The 18,647-nt window shown below is 40.5% G+C and overlaps 2 protein-coding genes across 3 annotated transcripts in view; one reads left to right on the forward strand and one right to left on the reverse strand.

The window, feature by feature from the left end:
• PEX3 (peroxisomal biogenesis factor 3) overlaps positions 1-10,273 on the forward strand; it is a 47,598-nt gene extending 37,325 nt beyond the window's left edge. Inside the window, exon 14 of the transcript XR_012378602.1 lies at positions 9,569-10,273. The gene's annotated coding sequence lies outside the window, so the exon portion shown is untranslated. The remainder of the gene's footprint in view (positions 1-9,568) is intronic.
• On the reverse strand, positions 651-18,408 carry FUCA2 (alpha-L-fucosidase 2). Of its 2 annotated transcripts, none has more exons than XM_025866259.2 (7): positions 18,114-18,408; positions 14,984-15,171; positions 10,491-10,830; positions 8,945-9,155; positions 8,513-8,703; positions 3,144-3,252; positions 651-1,408 (listed from the first exon to the last, which is right to left on the reverse strand). In XM_025866259.2, exons 1-7 carry the CDS (start codon positions 18,335-18,337, stop codon positions 1,268-1,270), a joined length of 1,404 nt encoding a protein of 467 aa, XP_025722044.1. In that variant the 5' UTR covers positions 18,338-18,408; the 3' UTR covers positions 651-1,267. The 2 variants fall into 2 exon arrangements, with proteins under 2 accessions (XP_025722044.1, XP_025722045.1); XM_025866260.2 differs by lacking the exon at positions 18,114-18,408 and adding an exon at positions 15,492-15,674.
• Between the last annotated feature and the right edge of the window lie 239 nt (positions 18,409-18,647).

The raw sequence follows: 18,647 nt of genomic DNA on the forward strand, positions 1-18,647 counted from the left end.
ACTTTGATTTCATTCTCTATTTGAAGCATTTTTTGGAAACAGTGACATGTCTGCATTTGATTAATGTAACAAAATGGAACCTGCAGTACTTCAAATAAAGATCTGGCCAATTAAACATCTTTTGTTGAGGAGAGCGAGTTCTCTAATCAGTGTTTCTTTAAATTTACATCAAAATCAATATTATTTTTACTTCATTATTTTGCTTCATTCTTAGGGAAGATTTGAGTAGAATTCATAATTTTCAACTAGGTTTTCAAATTCAATTTGCTTGAAGGCAAATACAGGAAACATATTTATTAATTTAAATTGGAGCTCAAATTAGCTCACCTACAAAAATTGGCCTATACCTCCAATCCCATACCCCCTCCACCCCACCTCAAAAACCCTGAAAGAATATGTACTAAAATATTAATAGTGGTGATCTAAACAGTGGCTTTAGCATTTCCAAAATGCTTTGAGCATTTTTGTATGTTTTAAAATACCTACAGTAAACATATATCAGTTTTATTACCAAGAGGGAAAAAAATAATTTTTTTTATAAAAAGACAATTACTGTGTGCATTGGAAATATGTATTAGGCCAAATTTATTATATACCTATCACCTATATTAGTCTGCTAGGGTTGCCATAACAAAATACCAGAGACTGCGTGGCTTAAACCACAGTAATTTATTTTCTCACAATTTCAAAGGCTGAGAGCCCAATGTTTGGCAGTTTGGGTTTGTCTTAAGGCCCCTCTCCTTGGCTTGCAGATGGTGCTTCCTCCCTGTGTCTGCACATGGCCTTTCCTCTGTGTGCTGCATCCACAGTGTCTCTTTTCTTATAAGGACACCAGTCATACTGGATTAGGTTCTCACTTTTATGACTTTATTTAACCTTAGTTACCTCTTCAAAGGCTCTGTCTTCAAATACAGGCACAGTGGGGGTTAGGGCTTCAACATATGAATTTGAGACACAGTTCAGTTAGTCCTTACCACCACCAATTCCTAGCTACTGTAAAACAAAAAATTCCACCTCTTAATCACACATGGAAATAAATTCAATATGAAGAGCCTCTGATGGCAAAGTACACCAGAGAGTTAAAACAGTTACATGGGTGATTTAGGAAAAATATTAAGGTGTAAGTGGGGAAAGGGCTGAATTGCCTAAATAATTACTTGACTTCCTTGACCAGTTTTACAATTGCTTTCTCTATGTGCTATGATTACAGAAACGTGGTATTTTCTAGTCTTCAATGTACCTGCAGCATGAACCTCTCTGCTGCAAATCAGATCACATTAGTTAATTCTAAAGCCCAGCCCCATTTACAGGGCATCTGATGCAAGGTTAGATGTGGCAGTTCTACCAGTAAGCCATTTGGCTTCAAAGAAGTCCAGTTCAGTGGCTGTCCATGTCCCAGCAGTTTAATCTGAAATTAAAAACACACACAATATCTCCAAATGTATCTCTTTGACTCACCCACTTCATTGGAAAAGAGTGGCTGGTATTTCTTTAAAACACTATAGACAGGAGACTCATCTTTTGGTTTTATTTAGTGGTTCACACATTGTTTTAACCCTTGATCCAAATGAGTGCATACATGTGTCCTGCTCATGTATTCCTCTCATATAAAAGTGTGCAAGAGTTGGAAAAGAATTGTAAAGGTTGAATAGTGTCAGAGTAGGGAAAACACTGAAGAGAGGATTGGAGAAAAGTACTCTGGAACCAATCTGCCCAACATAAGGCCTGTGTAGTTGTGCACAGAATGTTTGGAGAAAGGCCCCCCTCCTTTATCTAGCAACACTTCCTCCTGGATTTTCCAGTAACTAATTAACAATACCTAAGTCTGATCAATTATTACCGTAATTGTTTTATATCCTTAATCTTATACTAAGTGGATCTAGATATAAGTAATTTCCTACATAACTGTGGTTATTTTGAACAAGAAAACTTTGTCTACCATGTAGAGCAACACAAAAACAAAACCCATGAACTTTTAAATAACAGTATTAATGGGAGCCAGACAGAATACAGATAAAATAAAAAGATGACATCATACCCAGGCCCCTAAGCTGTAATTAAACATCAAATTTGAACTCCATCTTCCTCTCTGCCTGATCAACCACAGTGTTAGAAATGAAATATGGAAAATGATGCAAGGAGAAGCATATGGACAATTTACATCCAAGGAAATTGTCAGTTTCTTAAAAATAAGCCATAAAATATATCAAAATGAACTCAACGCCAGATCTGTTGGTTACAACTATTAGATTAACTTTCTCCAGATTTTTCTAATGACCTTAAAATGGTAAGGCCACACATCTTACTTTTATTCAGATTTGTTCTGGGATGGGATGTCTGGGGGAGAATCTGAATCCATTTTATGTATGTCTTTATGTGTATGTATTTATGAATTCCAGAATTCATTTTGGATGCTTGCAGAACTTGAACAACCTAAAATAACTGTGAGAAAGAATATCTATTTTGCATTTATATGCATGGAGACAACATAGCTATTTTATAAGTTTAGTTTTCTGGGAAATGAAAGAAAACTTTCAAAGCTTTGACCAAACATTGCCATTGATGAAGTTCATTTTTAAAATTACAGGTATCCCTCACTTTCTGAAAGTTTGTGTTATGCCACTTCACTTTTATGAAAGACCTATAGGAGTTAGTACCTGTTTTTGTAACTGAAGAAATCTGAAGAGGATTTTCACTTTTACCAAAAAAGGCAAAAAGTAAAAGTAGCATTCAATGTTTGCTTTGCAGAGAGGTGAATTAGAGGCAGTGCACACCCCAAGCAGCAGCCAGAGTGGCAGCAAGTTCCTTCCCACGCTCAGCATCTCAGCATCAAGCTGCCAGAGCTTTGAGCTGTGTCTGTGAGCATCTGTGCTTTATCTCAATTCATTTTGTGCATCCATTAGCAAGATGTGCTCTAAGGTATCAGAAGAGCCTAAGAGAGGTTACTTTTGGGGTCTGGGACTATTCAAAAAAAAAAAAAAACTTCCACATAAATTAATGGTAATTGCATCTTTGCTTTACACCATTTCAGTTTATGAAAGGTTTCATAGGAATGCTCTGCTTTCTGATAGTGGGGGAAACCTGTACTCTTATAAGATATAAAAGGAACATAAATAAAGATAATAAAGATAAAATCCCCTTACCTTTGTTACTCCCAGAGTAGCTATGGGTTGGCTAAGAAACAGACGTCCTGATGTGGGCCATTCAAGAAATATAGCATAGACCAATTTTTGTTTACGTTTGGATGTGTACCTGGTTAAAAGGGGGAAATGTATAGTAATATTATAGGTCAGGTTTGGAATTATTTTAAAGAGATACTTCCATGGAGTAAATATTTACCAATGTCTTCATGAATAGAGGGAAGGAAAAAGAACTCCATGGTAGAGTAAAAAGGACTCAAAAGGAGTTCCCAATTCCAGAGTGTGTGTTGGGGGCTGGAGGGGAGGTTCCCTACCCCACCAAGCAATTCTCAGACACCAGCTGGGTCTCCTACAATTCAACTCAATTCTGACACTATCTACCTGGGGATAGTGTCAGATTTCCACAGGCAAGGATTCAGTCCTACAAGACTGCTTGCCTACACCACTCTCAATTTCAGACACCAATCACAGGTCCCGGTTATCACCTGGTCTTCTAACCCATAAGCTATAGAAGGGAGGTTACAACGATGTCCTCCTTGGTTTTGATTAATTTTCTACAGCAGCTCACAGAACTCACAGGATAAAACTCACAAACAGCCGAGAGAAGGTATGGGGAAGGGGCTTGGAGCTTCCATGAACTCTCCAGGCACACACTCCCAACAATCCTGAACCTCTCCAAACCCCTTCCTTTGGGGTTTTTATGGAGGCTTCATTACAGGGGTATGACTGATTAAATCATTGGCATTGGTGACTGATTCAACCTCCAGCCTCTCTCCTCGATCTAGAGGTGGAGGGTAGGACTGAAAGTTCCAACCCTGTAATCACAAGGTTGGATCTCCAGGCAACCGGCCCAACCTCACCCTTTGGTGAAGTGGAAAAGTCACCTCAGTAACATAACAAGAGACATCTTTGTAGTTCTCATCACTTAGGAAACTCCAAGAGCTTTAGGAGCTCTGTGCCAGAAATGGAGACAAGACCAAATATATATGTTGTTATAAATCATAATATCCTAGTACCTCCCTCCCCCCACTTCCCTTTACTAAAAGGAACAGACACTTTTCTAATATTACTCTTCATCAGACAGTTCTTGTGGAGCTGGAAGTGGGCAGGGGAATATGAGCAAAGAAGGTAAGATGTGAGAGTAAATGGCTTTCCACCTGCTGGTTCAAATCTTCATATTCCCTCCTCAGCAGATATGCGTGTGTCAATGCTGGGCCAAGTACTGACGTTCGTGTTTGGAATGCAGCAGAAAACAAAAACACACTTGGTTCTTGTTCTTATGGAACTTAAGACTAGAGTGAGGAAGACAGACGTTCAATAATCACACAAATAATGTCCAAGTGTGGGTTTTAACAAGCACAATGAAAGAAAAGGAAATTGAAAGATGGTAACAGAGGGATCTCTTTAAATTAGACCATCAGCAAGAAGCCTTTCCAAGAAAACAACATTTAATCTAAGACTTTAAGGATGAATGAGAAAAAAGGAGAAAAGGTAAGAAGCGTTAAGCTCTAGACAAAGGAAACAGTACTCGCTCATTCTTTTACGTAATTTTTCAACAACTATTTATTGAAATCTTAAAATGCTAATCACTGTTTTAGAGCTGGAGACATGGTATTGAACACAGTCCCTGTCTTCATGGAACTCACATGGTAGTGGGAAAAATTAGAATGAGCAGGGGGTAATTAAGTGCTATGGAGAAAACACGCCACATGAGGACAGAGCATGCTAGGTTGGAAATGAGAGGTGTAGGTGTTATTTTAAATCTAATACTCAAGCAAGACCTCTTTGAGGAGGTGGCATTGAGGAGACCTGAAGAATGTGAGGGAGAGCCATGTGAGTATCTGGAGGAAGAGAGGTCAGCAAGCACAGAAGTCCCCATGCAAGAGTATGCTTGGCCTGTTGACAAGGCAGCAAAGAGGGCAGAATGAGAAATGAGGGATAGCAGGATGGCAGACAAGATCAGAGACAGCAAGGAGCCAGGTTTTGGGTTTTTGTTTTTGTTTTTGTTTTTAAGATTTTATTTGAGAGAGAGAGAGCATGAGCAGGGGAAGGGCAGAGGGAGAGGGAGAAGCAGACTCCCCATGGAGCAGGGAGCCCAACATGGGGCTCAATTCCAAGACCCTGAGATCATGACGTGAGCCAAAGGCAGACGTTTAACCAACTGAGCCACCCAGGCACCTCAAGGAACCAGTTTCTATAGGACCTTGTAATCCTCTATTAGACCTGGCTCATTCTCTAAGACTGGAAACCATTGGAGGAATTTGAGCATAGAAGTGACATAACCTGGCTTTATTATTTAAAAAGGTTTTATAGCAGAAAGATTAAGTGGGCAAGGATGGAAACAGATCACTCGAGAAGCCACTGAAATAATCCAGAGGAGAGAGAACAGAGACTAAAATGATGAGAGTTGCCACAAGAAAGGATGAGAAGTGGCCAGATTCTAGATATACCTCAAAGACAAAGATGATGATATTTGCAGATGGACTGGCTGTGAAATGTAAAAGGAGAGTTAAGGACTCCAAGATTTGGGGCCTCACAACCACCTACAAGGATGAAGCTGCCATTAACTGAGATTGGGAAGACTCTATGGAGCTAGTTTAGAACAAAATTTAAAAATTAGGACCTCAGTTTTGGACAATACCAAGTTTAAGGTGCTTATACTTCCATGAGGAGTGGTTGACTAGAAAGTTGAGTATATGAGTCTGGAGTTCAAGAAAAGAGGTCAGCACTGTAGAGGTCATCAGTATGGCATTTAAGTCTGTGCAAATGGATGTGATCACCTGGGGAATAAAAATAAATAGGAAGAATGGAAGTCCAAGGACTAAGCCTCAGGGAACTTCAATGTTTAGTGCCTGGGAACTGGAGGTGCAACCAGCAAAAGACACCTAAGAAGGAGCAGCCAACAAGAAGATATGGTAATCGGGGCACCGGGTGGCTCAGTCAGTTAAGTCTGCCTTCTGCTCAGGTCATGATCTTAGCCTCTCCCTCTGCTCTTCCCCCTGCTTGTACTCTCTCTCTCTCTCTCTTAAATAAATAAAATCTTAAAAAAAAAAAGAGAGAGAGGGCAACCAACAGACTCAGATGCTGCCATAAACTCAGAAAATAGGGACCATGAAATGACCCTGGATTTGGCAAAGGACAGGTTAAAGGGCCTTGGTAACAATGATTTTATGAAGTCTGGGGTTGGAAACCTGACCAGAGTGGGTGCAAGAGAAAACTGGAGAAAGAAATTGGAATTAACAAGAGAAAGAAAGAAAAGGAAGGAAGGAGGGAAGGAAGGAAGGGAGAAAGAAAGGGAGGGAGGGAGGGGAAAGAGAAGAAAAAGAAAGAGAAAGAAAGAGAGAGAGAAAGAGAAAGAAAGAAAGAAAGAGAAAGAAAAAGAAGAAAGAAAGAAAAAGAAAGAAAAAGAAAGAAAGAAAAAAGAAAAGGGGGAGACGGAGGGAGGGAGAGAGAAAGATTTAACATGTTTTACTATAAAAGAGAAATGGAGAGGTGCCTGGAAATCTAAGGGTTAAAGAGTATTTTTTTTTTAAGATGTAAGCAATAATACATTTGTGTGCTGACAGGAAAGGCTCTAAGGAGCAAAAGGAGAGAACTTCTAGAATAATATCCTTGAGTGGCTAATTTTGGTTGGGATCCGGGACACCAGGAAATATGTGTGAGTATGTGTGTGTCTATGTCAGTGTATTTCAGTCACATGCGGCTACCCATGGGCAGGCATGGAATAAGTAGAGCTAAATTTAACCAAAGTTGAGGTTTTAATCAAAGTCAAGTGAGTACAACAGAGAGAAAAAGAGTATGCAATGGAGTGATGAGCCACAGAATCTGACCAGCATAAGGAAGAGGGCTGAGGGAGAGAGAAAAAGTGACAGAGTCACAGATGGTATCCTTAGGGGATTATAGATCCCTCCAGAAGCCCAGGTGTTATGTGGAGTGAGCTGAAATATAAAAGGTGGTAGGACACAGGAGAATGCTTCAAACTGAGATCATGGAAGAGATGCAATTATTGGTAATACAGGACCTAAGGCATGACCCAAAAAGGGGGTAGCAAAGGTAGAGTGGACAAGAACCCTAGAACAGAGAGTCCAGAAACTGAGGGGCCAGCAAATTAAAAGAAATGTGAATATAGATCATTCAAATCAGTAAGAACTGATGTTAAGAGTAGTTCTGGGGACAGTGACAGTGAGCCAGGGCTGAAATCTTGAAGGACTGTAAAGGAGTCTACAGATGACTGTAGCAAGGTGGGGCAGCATGCATGGTATAGGAAAGAGCTTCCGCTGGGGGGCGGGGAGGGAGGGCTACGTGGCATTGATGAAGTTGGTAGGAGCCAGACAAGGAGCTTCAGCCTTGTTAAATATTTTGGCTTTTATTTTTATTTATTGAAATAAAATTTAATGGAATAATGGTTAATACTTGTGAAATCGTGATCAGACCCCCTTGTAGTCAAATATATGCCCAGACACAAATTCCAAAACCAGATTTAAACTAGTCTCTGTAAAATGAAGGATTGGTACTGAGTTCTCACTATGGCTTCTCCCAGACATTCTAAAATTCTACAATTAGTTGCTTCTGTCTATATTGTTTTACTTTATTTTCTTCAGTGAGCTGACAATTAGTTTTAAGTCATAAGTCAAATAGGATCAAAGAAGAACATTTAGTCTAATCTTTGATTTATATTTGATCAGGCTATATTCACCTGGTGACAACAAAAGGTGAATTTTTAGAGCTTCACTGATACTACTCTTATTTATATATTTTAAGACCCCACATCAGAAACCATCAAATTTGCAGTGTAGTTCAGATACTCATTGGCACATGGAAGTTCAGACATAAGCCTGAAGCAAGACTTTTAAAGAAGATTCTAGTTAAAAGAAAAATTAGCAAGTTAAAATAATTTTAAAGAAACTGTAGGTTTAGATTTATTAGAATAATATGAACAAATTGTAAGTTTTTTCTCAGTTAAAATAATGCGTTATTTGGGCTGATTTTCAATATTTTTTCTGCCCTTTGACACCTCTTTCTTGCTAATTTCATTAAGATAGAGCATCTGCAAAAATTACAATTAAATGACTAAACAGAAGTCTTCCTTTTGGATTAACCCCTCAACATCTTTCATTTTTCTGAATGGCCAGTAGAGCTATTTTTCACTAAAATTTGCCCACCATTAGGAAGTTTCTACAGATGATTTAAGCTCAATTTGATAAACAGTAAGTGTTCAAAAACATGCTGACTTCTTCTAAGGTTTGGAAAGTGCTCTGTCTAAATAGGCATGCATCCAATTTCCTTTTTTATCCTACTTTTCTCTTTAAACCGCTGAGAAATTTTAGATGCCTTCCTCCATCAAACAGTCCTTGGTAACAGGAAGAACTTACCACACATCTGGGGTAGCATCATCACTCTGGGACCTCCAAGGGTGGGTTTCATAAATGGCTTCTCCATTGACTTTTAGCCAGGTCCCCATTTGCCTCAATCGCTCCTCAAAAATTACAGAAATGGTGCCATCATGTGTGGGCCCAATATTCATCAAAAGATTCCCTCCACATGAAACTGTTTCCACAAGTTGCTAAAAAGTTAAGAATAAATAAAGTTCTTAAGTAGATGAAACAATTCCATTGTGAATGTGTTAATACTATGTTGTTATTTGTGTGCTTACACCTGCATGTAATCACCATCCAGAAGAACACAGAAAATAGAATAATAATAAAATACAGGCCATTGAGCTATACAAACTACAAAAAAAGAATTCTCACACACCCACACAATTAAGAATATTACCTTAACAGTCACCAGACATTTTACTGTACCTTCACTAGTTCTTCGATTGTAAGATAATCATTAATTCCAGCATCTCTCCTGTAGCCCCAGGAAGACTTGTCTATTGTCATGCAATTCTCCCATTTATGAGGCAAAAGATGTCCTGGGTTGTACCGATCACTGCAGGTGTAATAGCCGCCATGCTTACAGATGGTACCATAGCCCCACCGGTCATTGGTCACAACTGTGTCCCGAACTGGGCTGAAATAGAATTTTTTAAATAAAACATAAAATATTTTACATAAAAGGAAATGTCACGGAAAAGAGGTCTAACTGAAATCCACTCCTGAAAAATCATCATAGCATAACATAATGCAAAGCCCATGGTTTTGAAGTCAAATAGACCTGGGTTGGTTGCAATCCTGGCTGTCGCTTTCCAAGCTCCCTACCCAGAGTAAGTGACCTAACTCCTGAAGAATCAATTTCCTCATCTGTTATTAGAACAGAAATAATTTATGTAAAATACCTAGCCCAGTAACCAGCACATAGAGCACTTATAAGACTAGCATACTATTATTTGAAGCTCCTTCTCCCACATATGATAGCCAGAATTGAATTTACACTCAAAACATTCTTCTCACCTATGACTGAATACTCTCATACATATATTCTAGCCATCCTCTTACAGTTGTGCCTGATGTTGAAAAATCTTCGACAAGTGGACTGTCACCATCGTGGAATTTACAGTGACATGAAACAGACCCCACAACATTATCATCGGAGCAGGTGTGAAGCTCCTGCACCTCCCCACTTAGAAGAGACGGTTTGCTTTACAAACTGAAGTGGATCTTCCCAGTCTTTCGTCTTGGAAGAAGTACCTGGAGAAACTGTTGCTTTAAGTAGCCAAGAGCTCTCCAGAATATTCTTATGCACACCCCAAGTGTGTCCAGGGAACACACGTAGAACACTCTCTGACTTCAGAACACAATATCGAGTATTTTCTAGTTACAAATAAAATTTGGTCCACATGGTTTAAGCCTAATAGAGGAAGTCAGCCAGAACTCCCTGTTCTAATGGGGCAGTCTGGAACATGCTAGAAAGCTACATGTAAAGAACAGGAAGTGGTAAGAATGCTGATGAAGGAAAGGAGGGGGCAGACAAGGGTGACAGTGACCGAGCAGCAAAGATTATCAAAGGGTCAGAAGATAAAAAGAAGGAACCGGAGGAATTGAAAAGCACATAATCACAAACAGTGAGGAATTGTCTCAGAATAGGAGATGAAAAGGGGGACCCACAAAATTAATGTCTTCAAAGTTCTTGATTCTGTGATTTTATCTTTTTTTAGTGATTCCAAATTTTTAATGATTTTAGTGATTTCAAAATCAGACTATTGAGTTGTATTTGACTCCTGATTTGTAACTCTTTGCTTATTGATTACTCTGAGTAAAAACTGATATATCTAATGGGCATTATTTACAATGATTTCCTCCTACCCCACACCACAGATGAGTCTAAAAGGGAATATTTCACAAAGCAAACATTATACATGTATGAGGAACATTTAGGGTCATGACAGCAATCTAATAGCATACACACCTTTTGTTATACAGCCAGGCTAAGAAGCCTGTGCTGTTCCAGTAGTAATCAGGGGCATGTCCGTCACCATCCGACCACAGGATCTCCGGCTGATACTTGCTCACTAACTCATAGAGTTCCGGCAGCGTCTTAGAAACTGGAAACTGTTGCTGTTGGAATGACCTGGACTTATCCTCAAGGAAGAGTGGATGAAACCATTCAAAAAGGGAATGGTACAGTCCAAATCGCAGGTCAGTCCTGTTCCTAATGGCAACCTCAAGTTCCTTGACGAGGTCCCTCTTCGGCCCCTCATCTACAGCATTCCAGTTCCATGAATACTTTGAGCCCCACAGGGTAAAGCCTGCACAATTATATTGAGTCTTTGTAAGAATATGAATTTGTTTTAGCAAATCTCCACCTCTATAAATGCCAAAACAAACGAGATAGTACATGTGACATATAAAAACTTCTACAACAATGGTTTTATGGCATGTTTTTTCATAGCACGTATTCTACTTTTATACGAGCAACAAACAAGAATTTCAACAAGGTGGAACCAAGGGGTTTTTTTTAGTAACTTTCTGGGTACCCCCTTAAGGTCTGTGTAGTCTGATCTATCTCCTGTATTTTTCCTCTTAGAATAGAAGCTCCTTGAGAGATAGCATCATGCCTGCAGGATTCCCTGCTGTATCCTCAGCCCAACTGTTAGCAGAGGGTCTAACACAAAATCAACAACACAGATCACAGCTAACATGGGGACATCTTCCACATCTACCGTACTAAACACTGCTACTACTTATAATGAAGATCCTGAAATGCACTCCTGCAAGAATCTTACTTGTCTCCTAAGCCAAAGATTAAAGTATGTTCCCCGGTTGGGGATGATTTTATGTAGTGTGAGTCTTAGAACACTGGTGATCTGTATCTAATAGTACATCTTTAGCTTCATCGTTCATCCTTTATCACCAGAAGGGGAATAGATATTCTTCCCCAGTAGTTCTGTACTTTAAAATATTCCCACCATTGGGCGCCTGGGTGGCTCAGTTGGTTAAGCGACTGCCTTCGGCTCAGGTCATGATCCTGGAGTCCCGGGATCGAGTCCCACATCGGGCTCCCTGCTTGGCGGGGAGTCTGCTTCTCCCTCTGACCCTCTTCCCTCTCGTGCTTTCTATCTCTCATTCTCTCTCTCTCTGAAATAAATAAATAAAAATAAATAAAATAAAATATTCCCACCATTTGTAATCTCATCCTTCTCTAAAGTCATAAACTTAGATGTTGCTCTTTAAAATACCTGAAATTATCTACCAATTAAATGGGTAAGAAAAATAATTAATCTGTCTGCCATTAAATAAGCACTTTGAAATAATTCATATTTTAAAAGGGATTTGCATTTAGATTGTTCTATGTAAAAATAATAGAAATGCTATATAAACTGAAATAATATAAAAGCCTCAAAAATTTTAGTTAGTGCCTAGGAATGCAAGTACATTGTTACTATCCCACTGAAATCTAAACAAATCTTTGAGAATAGACATACATAAGGCACTCTGTATTTACTCTTGTGAATTAGGACAAGTCTAAGATGGACACAGTCTTCAGATTCATTTTCAAGAAGCGTTTAAAACAGCTCACTCTTGTTCCAAAGGCATTTGCGGTAAGCTTCAAAGCTGTGTCAATATTTAAAGTCCTATTCAAAATGTTTCAAGTTGGGGGTATCTAGCTGGCTTAGTCAGTAGAGCGTGCAACTCTTGATCTCAAGGTTGTGGGTTTGAGCCCCATATTCCGTTGTAGAGATTACTTAAAAATAAGGAAAAGTATTTTTTTAAAAATGTTTCAAGTTGACAGGCTCTATTGCCAGACAGTACAAAAACCACATGGGTCTTCATCACCACCATAAAAGCTCACAGAGAGATCTTCCTGCCTACCAAGCTCAGTGGGCTTTTTTCCATAAAGCAATGAAAACATGAGTCCTATAAAGTTTACAAATGTGGGCTTCATTATCTCTCCTCACTGTATGATTAAAAGTTATTTTGATTTTAAATAAGCTCACTATGTAATACTTTGTGCCATACAGCTTAAAGAGTTCCTAGACATCAGGAAATCAACATGTTCAAGCAAATACACTTTCTAAATATCTACCTCAGTCGGAGAAACATCTATAGGAGAAAGTCATTAAGCCACTAGAATGTAGCCAAGGGGAAAAGTATTCTAAGATAATTACAGATTTTTGGTTTTGATTCTTCCCTCCTATTCCCCTCCCCCCCTCTGGAGAAAGCACTGAGGCAAAATTTCTTATACCAGGTAAAGATGGTCATGCAAAGGAAACTGTCGAATGAATTATCATATGGTTGGGACAGTAAATAATTTGTTGATGCTTCCTTGATCTTCTGGATACTAGAACAGTAATGGGTGGAAACTATCCTATTAAGGTAGGACCCCTGTGATGGATAATTTTATGTGTCAACTTCACTGGGCCACAGGGTGCTCAGGTATTTGATTAAATATTATTCTGGGTGTGTCCATAGGGGTATTTCTGCATGAGATTAACATTTATTTTTTTATTATTATGTTAATCACCATACGTTACATCATTAGTTTTTGATGTAGTGTTCCATGATTCATTGTTTGCATATAACACCCAGTGCTCCATGCAGAGCGTGCCCTCCTTAATACCCATCACCAGGCTAACCCATCCCCCACCCCCTCCCCTCTAGAACCTTCAGTTTGTTTCTCAGAGTCCATAGTCTCTCCTGGTTCGTCTCCCCCTCCGATTTCCCCCCTTCATTCTTGCCCTCCTGCTATCTTCTTTTTTTTTTTTTAACATATAATGTATTATTTGTTTCAGAGGTACAGGTCTGTGATTCAACAGTCTTGCACAATTCACAGTGCTCACCATAGCACACACCCTCCCCAATGGCCATCACCCAGCCACCCCATCCCTCCCACCCCCCACCACTCCAGGAACCCTCAGTTTGTTTCCTGAGATTAAGAATTCCTCATATCAGTGAGGTCATATGATACATGTCTTTCTCTGATTGACTTATTTCACTCAGCATAATACCCTCCAGTTCCATCCATGTCATTGCAAATGGCAAGATCTCATTCCTTTTGATGGCTGCATAATATTCCATTGTATATATATACACCACATCTTCTTTATCCATTCATCTGTCGATGGACATCTTGGCTCTTTCCACAGTTTGGCTATTGTGGACATTGCTGCTATAAACATCGGGGTGCACGTACCCCTTCGGATGCCTACATTTGTATCTTTGTGGTAAGTACCCAGCAGTGCAATTGCTGGATCATATGGTAGCTCTATTTTCAACTTTTTGAGGAACCTCCATACTGTTTTCCAGAGTGGCTGCACCAGCTTGCATTCCCACGGGGATTCGATGCGCGGAGAAAGAGATTAACATTTAAATAGGTAGACTGAGTAAAGCAGAGAGCCCTCTCCAGTGTGGGTGTGCCTCAGTCAATCTGTTAAAGACCTAAACAGAATAAAAGGCTGAGTAAGAACTCTGCCTGTCTGAGCTCACACCTGCTGCCTTTGGACTCAGACTTGGACAAGAACCTAAATCATCATCCACACTCCTGGTTCTCAGGCCATTGGCCTCAGACTGGAACTGTACAGCCAGCTCTCCTGGGTCTGGATTTCTCAGCTCCATAACTGCATGACCCAGTGTTTTATAATAAATCTCTTTATATATCATACTTCCACTTGGTTCTGCTTCTCTGGAGAACCTTGACGAATACAACCACCATGTTTCCTTTTAGATATGCTTCCACCACCTCTGACATTTGTGGGCCCCCTTACAGTCCCATTGTCTTTGTCCTTCTAGGTGATCTGTGTCGCTTTCATTACTAGCAAACTGGGCTATCTAAGAGTTGGCCAAAAGTGCAGCAAGGTGTGTGGATAATGACACAAGACTACAGCAGCATAATCCCCATGGTGATGGAGCCTTCCCTAGAATGCAGTACAGAAGTACAATGAAAGCAAAGAGGGCAGGCGCCTGCGGGGCTCAGTCGGTTAAGCATCAGACCCCTGGTTTCAGCTCAGGTCCTGATCTCAGGGCTGGGCACAGAGTCTGCTTCAGAGTCTCTGTCTCTGCCCCTCCCCCCACTCAAGCTTGTGAGCGCACGCTCTCTCTCTCTTTCTCTCTCCCTCAAATAGGTGAATAAATAAAACCTAAAAAAAAAAAAGGAAAGAAAAGAAAAGAGGGCAATTCTAATTATAAACTTGGAACTGCAACCCACATCTCACTTCAAATAGCTTCAAATGAAATCTTGGAAATATTGTTAAATATGCACATAACAAAATGTGATCATTTTTCTTTTTTTTTTTTCATTTTTAGATGGAATATGTGGTCCCTAAATTACAGGCAAATGTCAGTAGCCACTAACTGGTGCTCCTAAGAGAAAACTAATTTCATGTGGTTTAGTTTCTTCTTCCAAAAGAACTACTTTACATTTCATAACTATTGTCAGTGTTTGCAAATGTTGCACTCACTTACCTTCATGATGTTTGGAAGTTAAGACAATGTATTTGGCACCAGAAGCCTGGAAAATATCTGTCCAGTGGCTCGCATTAAAAAACTTTGCTGTAAATAATGGTCCAAAATCTTCATATTTGAAATTAGGAGGGTAATTATTTTTCATAAATTCCACATACGTCGGTATCTTTTTCTCTTGCCAATACCACCTAAGGGAAGAAGACACACAACACATAAACAGCATATACATAAACATTTGAAATAATTGCCCCAGCTCCCCTTACTGATTCCCCCTTACTCAAATATTACCCAAATTCTTTCTCACTTCCCCATTAGTTTGACTTTGCCTCAGAGAAAGCTTAATGGAAACTTTCCTCGTTCTCCATCTACCCCTCTGAACGTTCTAGACCACCCAGCTACCTATGTGCTCTTAGTTCTTCCTTTTTAAATCACAATATGTAGTATGTATCTTTACAGTCTTCAAAAGGAAGATCACATGCCCAAAACAACATGCATCTTTTATACTCACTAGCAAAGAACAAATGGGGTAGTTGGCAAGAGTAAAATTAAAATGATACTGTTATTTTCATATATTGACTCAGCCTTTAAGGATTACTTGTGCATTCATTCTGAGCAAGGCCTTCCTGCCTTTGGACAAGGTTGTGTGAAGCAATGCCTGGCTGCCATCGTGTGACCATGAAGGGACACGTCAACAGGCTGAGGATGACAGAAATAGGCTAGTTCTTTGATTTCATCAGTGAGAAAACTGTCTCTACATTTCTTAGGTTGAGTAACAAACCCTTATTATTACATCATTTACTTAGGTTTTCTGTACCTTGAAGTGAAAGTATCCTAACTGATCCATGATGCATTTTTGCCTTTTTTAAACCGAACTACAGGGGCGCCTGGGTGGCTCAGTTGTTAAGCATCTGCCTTCAGCTCAGGTCACGATCCTAGGGTGCGGGGGATCGAGCCCCACATCAGGCTCCTTGCTTGGCGGGGAGCCTGCTTCTCCCTCTCCCTCTGCCTGCTGCTTCCCCTGCTTGTGCTCTCCCTCTGTCAAATAAATAAATAAAATCTTAAAATGAATAAATAAACAAACTGAACTACAGAAGACAAACTGGGACAGTCAGAAGGTTGAACAAGGATGAGGGATTTCTTTTTCTCCCAACACAGTTTAATTTGAAGCTACATTCTCTATTATAGTCTAGAGTTACTTTTCAAATTCTATACTAATAGAGATGAAAAGAGGCACTTACTATTAAGAACCCATCAATTATATCTGGGTTTGAATTGCTATTAAGGACAATCAGATATACTCATGTCTACTGCTGACTGTTCTGAGTTAAATTGGGGTGGGGAGCAGAGGTTCAGAGGAGACACAGAGGGAGACCATAGATAATTAAAGAATCTTCTACAGGGTTGGGATGCCTAGGTGGCTCAGTCGGTTGGGTGTCCAGCTTTTGATTTTGACTTGGGTCATGTTCTCAGGGTTGATTGGGTCATGATCTCAGCCCTGTGTAGGGCTCCACACTCAGCGCAAATAAATACATAAATAGAATCTTTTAAAAAAAAAATCTTCTACAGGGTTAATGTACCTCCAGACCATCAGAAATATATTCTAGTTTTATATGATCAGTATCTTTATTCTTCTAGGTCAAAACAAACAACCCTGTTGTTTATTTGTAGAAAATGAAAAGTTAACCATTGCCAAGAATAATATAACTCAAAACTAGGTATTTTTGGCATAGCAATAGTCTCAATTAACATCAAATCCTCTTCTAGCACCAAATGTATATTTACCTAATATTCCTGGTTGAACAAAATGATAACGTATAATTTATTACATCTTAACATTAGGGGAAGAAAATCCATTAGTTTATGTACCTGGCTAATCTGAAACATTTCAAAAATATACTCAAAATGCCTTACAGCACAAAACTTGCAAACGAAGATTTATAACATCCTGAAGTAAATATGTCTGGTAATAGACAGTATGGGGAAAAAAGAGTCCCTTGTTTTATAAGTTGATTTCAAAAGAGTGTATGAATAGTGCCCCATAGCTTACACATTCTTTTACATCAGTTGGCCTAACTTAATAAAAATGGTTACTGTTTACAGAAAGTCAATGTATTTGTAGAAAGTGGTACAATATATACCATGTAATGTTAATATAATATATATAGTTTATACTCTATTGTATCTACTATATATTGTAGATATTAAATTTGATGCATATTATGTATATAGTATAAAAGAGTTAAATATTCCTTTATTTTCTTATTTTACACAGGAATACATTATATTTGTGTGCACATTATATATATACATTTGGTAACATTTCTATCTTGAAGAACTTAATACCTGAAGTATTTAATCCCAAAAAGGTAGGTGAAACAGTCCAAAGTTGTAACAGATTACATGAACATTTTTATATAGATCTCAATAAAGTCTCAAGAGCAATTTTTTGTGCAGCACTTTTCATATAATTAGGGAGTCTTAAGGTAACATTCTAGAACTTTTTTTTTTTTAAGTAAGCTCCCCGCCCAGCGCAGAGCCCAACAGGGGCTTGAACTCAGCACCTGAGATCAAGGCCCCCGCTGAGATCAAGAGTCAGAGGCCACCCAGGCTCCCCTCTAGAACTTTTTAATTCCCAGAGCCACACATGGTTAACATTTTAACATTAAAGAGCCAATGCATGTCCAAATGAACATAAGTTTCACACACTCATAACTTATGTCTTAACCATACTTTAGGGCAGAACAGCGATGGACAACGGTTTAGGCCCAAGCCTCGCGGTTCCTTGGACGACCCCCACACAACTGGATTCATCTCTGCCGCCTTAAGTCACTCGGTGGTTACAGTGTGGTAACTCCAGCTTGAACATGCAACCACCGAGGAGCTGAGAAGCCAGGGCTGCCCGAAGCGCCCGCCAACGCTTGCAGTCCCACGGAAGAGAAATGCAATGCTCATCCAAGCACCTACGCCGTGACTTACGCACTTAACACCCGGAAGCGCTGAACGCCGCTGAAACCGCGGGAGGCGAAGCTACCAGGGGCCCAACAAAGCCGCCGCGACCGTGGGCTGGGCGGTGGCGGCAGGCCCGGGGCGGGGGAAGCGGAGTCGGTGCCATGGAGGGGGACGCGCTCACCAGAACCATTCGCTTCCGAAACTGGGCACGGAGAACACCCCCCAGTGGATGAAGATGCCGAACTTGGCCTGGTCGAACCAGGCCGGCAGCGGGCGGGCGTCCAGGGACTCCCAGGTGGCGTCGAAGCGCGGCGCGGGGGGGGCGGTGCAGGGTGCGGGCGGCGGCAGCGGCAGGAGCAGCAGCGGGAGCGCCAGCCCGAGCGCCGGGAGCGCCTGGGGCCGCATGTCCGCGCGCCGCTCTCGGTCCCTGCGCGCGTCCTTCCGCGTCTCCCGATGAGTAAGCTCGACGCTGTCACCTGACCGCGCTGTCGGGACAAAGGAGCTCTCTCCCGCTGCTGTCCCGGGCGCTCCAGCCCAGGGATCCCCGGAGCGCTGCAAAACCAGCGAGGCCGGTAGTGGTCCCGGCCCGCCCTGAGGGTGCTTAGCGTAGAGCTCCCGGTCTGTCCGCCTCGTGTGGAAGAAAGAGTCAAGTTCAGGGACCTGTGGGAGCGCATATTCGCTGGAGCAGCACGACCTTTAGAAACTGCCGGGGAGG

Source organism: Callorhinus ursinus, unplaced genomic scaffold (genome assembly GCF_003265705.2).
Source record: "Callorhinus ursinus isolate GAN/ISIS: 27379988/994484 unplaced genomic scaffold, GSC_fseal_2.0 scaffold6, whole genome shotgun sequence".
In the NCBI taxonomy this organism is placed as follows: Eukaryota; Metazoa; Chordata; class Mammalia; order Carnivora; family Otariidae; genus Callorhinus; species Callorhinus ursinus.

Bases quoted from the DNA above. Each gene is read 5' to 3' on its own strand.
- FUCA2 (XM_025866259.2), bottom strand. From the start codon at position 18,337: ATGCGGCCCCAGGCGCTCCCGGCGCTCGGGCTGGCGCTCCCGCTGCTG. The intron at 15,172-18,113 runs GTGAGCGCGTCC...TTCTTCCCTTAG, and splicing joins TTCGGAAGCGAATGGTTCTG to GTGGTATTGGCAAGAGAAAA. The intron at 1,409-3,143 runs GTAAGGGGATTT...TTTTAATTTCAG, and splicing joins CTACTCTGGGAGTAACAAAG to ATTAAACTGCTGGGACATGG.